This window comes from Camarhynchus parvulus, chromosome 2, assembly GCF_901933205.1.
Source record: "Camarhynchus parvulus chromosome 2, STF_HiC, whole genome shotgun sequence".
Taxonomy (NCBI): domain Eukaryota; kingdom Metazoa; phylum Chordata; class Aves; order Passeriformes; family Thraupidae; genus Camarhynchus; species Camarhynchus parvulus.
This window is the reverse complement of record NC_044572.1, coordinates 82,681,439-82,686,748: the sequence shown is the minus strand read 5'-3', so window position 1 is coordinate 82,686,748 and position 5,310 is coordinate 82,681,439. Positions and strand designations below refer to the sequence as shown.

Sequence of the window (5,310 nt, the reverse complement as noted above, 5' to 3'; positions counted from 1 at the left end):
AGGGACCCGGGGAGGGGATGGGAGGGATCCGGGGGGGATCGGGGAGGAATACGGTGGATCACGCGGAGGGTCCCGCCGCTCCCCTCAGAGCAGGCGCGCGCTGCGCTGGGCTGGGCTCGGGACCGGCCCCGCCTCCCAAGGCACGGACCCCGCGCCCATTGGTCGGCGCGCGCCTCAGGCGCAGCTAATAGGGAGCGCCCGCTCCGCCGCGCGCCGTCCCTCCCAGAGCTGTGGGTGACGTCAGCGCGGAAAACCCGCCCTTTTCCCGCTCGGCCCGGCCTCCCGACCTCTGATTGGCTGCGTCTACGGGCGCGCTGTTACCCGATTGGCGGGCGGGGCGGGGCCGGGCGCGGAGCGGGCGCGCGCTGTTGGCGGCGGCGGAGGCGGCTGGTGGGTGCGGGAGCGGCACGGCCGGGAGTGAGGGGGGACGCGGGAAGGGAGCAGGGAAGGGAGGGGAACGGAGCTCCGGGACCCTCTCGGGGCTGTGGCCTCCGCTTCCCGGGCCGTGAGGGGGCACCCCCCCGCCGCCGGGCCGGCCAGGGCTCCTAAGCTGAGGGGCCGTGGCCGCCGGGGGGTACGGGGGGGTGAGGGCTCAGCCGTGTCCAGGCAGCTTCCCGGCTGGATTCCCGGGCTGAGGGCACTGAAGGGAGGTGTACCTGGCCGTGATTCCCCGGGCCCCGTGCTGGGCGTGCTCCTGTGTGGCGGCAGCGGCAGCGGCAGCAGCTCCCGCCCCTCCGCGCTGAGGCGAGCACGCAGCCGAGTGCCGGATCCATCGGTGGCCGTACTTGGATGCACCCCCAACTCCAAGCGGGCACACGGAGTACGCTGTCCTCGTCGTGACTGAGCGTGTGTGCATGTGGCTGTCTTGAAGAGAAGTTGTGAGGCTGTGAGGGGGAGAGAATGATGCCAGACGGTGTGTACGATGTATATAAATAACTAAAGGCTGGGTGTCGAGAGGGTGCATCCAGGCTCTTCTTGGGAGTGCCGAGCAATAGGGCAAGAGGCAATGGGCAGAAACTGAGGCATAGGAAGTTCCACCTGGATATGGGGAAGAACTTCTTTACTGTGAGAGTGACCACACTGGAGCAGGTTGCCCAGAGAGGCTGTGGAGTCTCCCTCACTGGAGATAGTCAGGAACTGTCTGGACACAATCCTGTGCCATGTGTGCTGGGATGATCCTGCTTGAGCAGGGAGGTTTGACCAGATGACCACTGTGGTCTCTTCCAGCCTTCCCCATTCCGTGAGTCTGAGAATAATCAAACTGGAATTTCAACCTGACTACCACTGTTCACTTGTTACGGCCTTCCCTCAGTCCTGTGAAGGTGACCAGAAAGTGGTGATGAACTTGAGATTTTATGTTCTGAATTATGGAAGTATTTCATGGGGGCAGGATATATGGGCACGATACTTTGCAGAGAAAGAAAATACATCGTGAATGTGAGCAAATAATTTCAATTCAAATTAAATACTCCTCCTGGGCCAAATGTCATCTTCCCTATTTCTTCAAAAAAACCCTACACTAAAGGAGTTTAAATTCCACTTTCTGAAACTGAGAAACAAGGATTGCTTTAAACACACAAGACCTTTTCTTCTCTAAAGTGCAAAATGGGGACATTTTAGTGCCTTCAAAATGGAAGAAATCGTTTTGAACTTTTTCTAGTAATCTGTTAATAATTTCTTAATATGAAGTCTTTGCTCCGTTCAGGATTATTCATTCCATTTTTATCTCCCCTCGGAGACACTGCACACAATTTTGCTTACTAGCTTAATTGTTTCATTTTTATTACCATCACTGTAATAAATGAAATCATTCTGACAGTGGAGTATCCTCTGTCCTCTGCTGCACTGTGCCATATTCTGTCAAATAAGAATGAAAGCACTGGTGATTTTATTTAACAAGGCCAGTTTTTGCTTGGCCATCTGTTACCATTCTTTGCAGCCTACTTACCTCCCCAGGAGACCTCTGGTTAGAAGCAAACTCTCTCTTTTTTCTTTTTCCCCCACTTTTTTCTTTTCTTTGGACAAGGAAGAAAAGAGAACCCCAGTCTAAATGCCTTTGCACCACAAAGCTGGTTGCTTTTTGAAAAGATTAAAGTGTCCAGACTGGCTAAGCAGCTTGCAAGACCCCCTGCTCTGTTTCTCACAGTTAAAATAATGTAGGTTTTCCTGTGTGAGTATTTAGGAAAGGGGGAAGCAGCTGGTGCAAATGGTGTGAAATGGCATTTTGTGACTGCAGGAATTTTCTGTCTGTTCCAGTTCGGCCATGGAGGCCCCCACGGCCAGCGCGGTGCACCTGAGTGAGTGGCAGGAAACATCCTTCGCTGTCACCTCTGGCACCTGTCCGCCGGAGCAGAAGGCAGATGGATACCGTGCCAAGGTGCTGCGCATTCAGTATGCATGGGCAAACTCCGAGATCTCCCAGGCCTGTGCTGCCAGCCTGTTCAGGAAGTACGCAGAGAAATACTCTGCCATTATCGACTCTGGCAACTCGGAGACTGGCTTGAATAATTATGCGGAAAACATCCTGACTTTGGCAAAGTGTCAGCAAAGTGACAGTGACAAGTGGCAATCTGCCTTGACAACAGATAACGTGTTTGAATTGGAGTGTGTGCGAGAGAGGATGCGGGCTGGCAAAATTTTCCAGAGCTCTCAGATGGCACCGGCAGATGCCCGTGTACGAGCTGATAAAGGGGTCAGCGCCCCCGCTGCTCCAGCTCTTCCTAAACTCCATGTCTTTGGCAGTATTGGGGAGACTGAGCTCACTGCTGCCTCAGCAAAATGTGCAAGTCAGGGACCAGATCTTCTTGGGCATCCCTCATCTTCCAAGTCCATTCAAAGCAGTCTGCCTCCTGTGACCAGAACTTCAGACACACTTCCTGCTGCTTCAGCCTCCTTAAGCAAACAGGTTCTTCCAGGTTTCCAGGCAACTCCGCTCTTTGGAAGTAAAGAAGCCACTAACAGTAGTTCTCTGAAAATGCCAGGTAACTGTTATGATGGACAAAATTCGTCTCTTTTCGGCCAGTCAGCTGTACCTGCCTGGTCTGCAAATTCTGGGAAAAGAAAAGCATTCTATAGTCTGGCTGATGAAGGCAGCACAGCTGTTCCTAGCCTTGCTCCATGTCAGGCTTCCATTTCTACAGAAACTAATGGTTTTTCAGGGCAGAGAAACAGAAATGAAGAGAGTAGTGCTCCTGGGTTTAAAACTGCAAAGGAACAGCTGTGGATGGATCAGCAAAAGAAATCTCAAAACCAGCGAGCACCCGTTTCATCATATGGAGGAGTGAAAAAATCCCTGGGTGCAGGCAGGTCTCGGGGTCCGTTCGGCAAGTTTGTGCCTCCAGTTCCAAAACAAGACGGAAGTGAGAATGGAGGTGCACAGTGTAAGCCTCATGTAGGGGAATCAACAGACCCATTGCTGCCTGTGGATGAACGGCTGAAAAACATAGAGCCAAAAATGGTTGAACTGATCATGCATGAGATCATGGACCACGGGCCTCCAGTCAGCTGGGATGACATTGCTGGAGTGGAGTTTGCCAAAGCCACCATCAAGGAAATAGTGGTGTGGCCCATGCTGAGACCAGACATCTTCACCGGCTTGCGTGGTCCTCCCAAAGGAATTCTGCTCTTTGGCCCTCCTGGGACTGGCAAGACCCTCATAGGCAAGTGCATTGCATGCCAGTCTGGAGCAACTTTTTTTAGCATCAGTGCCTCCTCTCTGACTTCCAAGTGGGTGGGTGAGGGGGAGAAGATGGTGCGTGCGCTGTTCGCCGTGGCACGCTGCCAGCAGCCAGCCGTGATCTTCATCGACGAGATTGATTCCCTGCTGTCCCAGCGCGGAGAGGGCGAGCACGAGTCCTCCAGGAGAATAAAAACCGAATTTCTGGTGCAGTTAGATGGAGCAACAACCTCCTCTGAAGATCGCATCCTGGTGGTTGGAGCAACAAATCGCCCCCAGGAAATTGATGAAGCGGCCCGGAGGAGACTGGTGAAGAGACTCTACATCCCTCTGCCAGAAGGCTCCGCCAGGAAGCAGATTGTCACCCGGCTGATGGCAAAGGAGCACTGCTCTCTGAATGAAGAGGAAATCAAACTCATAGTCCAGAAGACTGATGGGTTTTCTGGGGCAGACATGACACAGCTCTGTCGGGAAGCTTCCCTGGGCCCCATCCGCAGCCTGCAGTCCATGGACATTGCCACCATCACGCCGGAGCAGGTACGGCCCATCTCCTTCCTGGACTTTGAGAGTGCCCTGAGGACGGTGCGGCCCAGCGTGTCCCCCAAGGACTTGGAGCTCTACGAAACCTGGAACCAGACCTTTGGCTGCGGCAGATGAGCTGCACCACAGCTGTTTCACTGGAGCAGTGTAGGATTTCAGCACTGCCATGTATTAAACCTGTGGCAATTTAGTGCATGTGCAGTTTGGTTTGTTTCTGTCCTGGAATTAAACCTCCTCATGTGTTGCAGGCAGATGTCCAGGCTCTGGCTGAGGCTTTCCCAGCTGAAAAGACCGTGAGGAACTGCTGCTCATGATAGGAGAAATTGCTGGACAGAGTTGGCATTGAGAGGCTGACAGCATTTACAGATTGCTGGGAGAGATGGAAACGAATTTCACTGATGTTGAGGGGAAGGTTATCAAACCTCAAAAATAATTGAAAGGAATATTGGGGAAATCTTGCAAGGTCCACCATGCTGTGTCAGTAAGGGATTCAAGTAATAGCAGAAATGCTGATTTTGGGTAGGAGTATGACAAAACTGGACAGGGAAGAATAATTAGAGGTGCTTTGTTTGGGAGGAGATAGGATCAGAGGGAGGAGAGGTTGGAGGTGGATGTGGACTTGTATGGAAAAATGGAAGGGGGGACAAAAGAGAAAGGTCCCTTGAGTGTTAATCTTGTCTGTCAGTCTTTTGGCTCATTACTGCAGTCGATCCCAGCTTCTCATTAAAAACTTTTTTTTTATTATTTTCTGCTTGACCTTTCTTTCTGTGCTGCATCAGCATGTGTGGGTGTGTTTTACTGGAAGGTCTGGACGCCTGCAGGTGGAGAAGAGGCCATGGGTCACAGGGGCTTTAGGATCTGGGCCAGCCGTGGGGTAGCCAGTGTGGGCAACAAGGTGCTGTAGGGATCCAAAACTCCCTGCCAAACTAAGGGCTGGACAAGCTGGCAGGGAGGAAGAGCAGGATTTGGTAAGAGCCCCCAGTGGCAAGACAAGGGGGCTCAGGGTCTGGGCGTGGGTATTTGATAAATCCTGTGGCAGTGTCTGAAGGCTCTGTGGGTGAGGTGTCCTGGTAAAACTGGAGAGTGTGGGCTTG

General features: G+C 53.0%; 1 protein-coding gene across 2 annotated transcripts; it reads left to right on the top strand.

Annotated features, from left to right (window-relative positions):
• Positions 1 to 354: 354 nt before the first annotated feature.
• FIGNL1 (fidgetin like 1) lies at positions 355 to 4,926 on the top strand. Of its 2 annotated transcripts, none has more exons than XM_030971517.1 (2): positions 355 to 390; positions 2,257 to 4,926. In XM_030971517.1, exon 2 carries the CDS (start codon positions 2,264 to 2,266, stop codon positions 4,331 to 4,333), a length of 2,070 nt encoding a protein of 689 aa, XP_030827377.1. In that variant the 5' UTR covers positions 355 to 390; positions 2,257 to 2,263; the 3' UTR covers positions 4,334 to 4,926. The 2 variants fall into 2 exon arrangements, with proteins under 2 accessions (XP_030827377.1, XP_030827378.1); XM_030971518.1 differs by lacking the exon at positions 355 to 390 and adding an exon at positions 630 to 913.
• Positions 4,927 to 5,310: the final 384 nt, after the last annotated feature.

Excerpts from the sequence above, each read along its gene's own strand:
- FIGNL1 (XM_030971517.1), top strand. The coding sequence starts at position 2,264 with ATGGAGGCCCCCACGGCCAGCGCGGTGCACCTGAGTGAGTGGCAGGAA.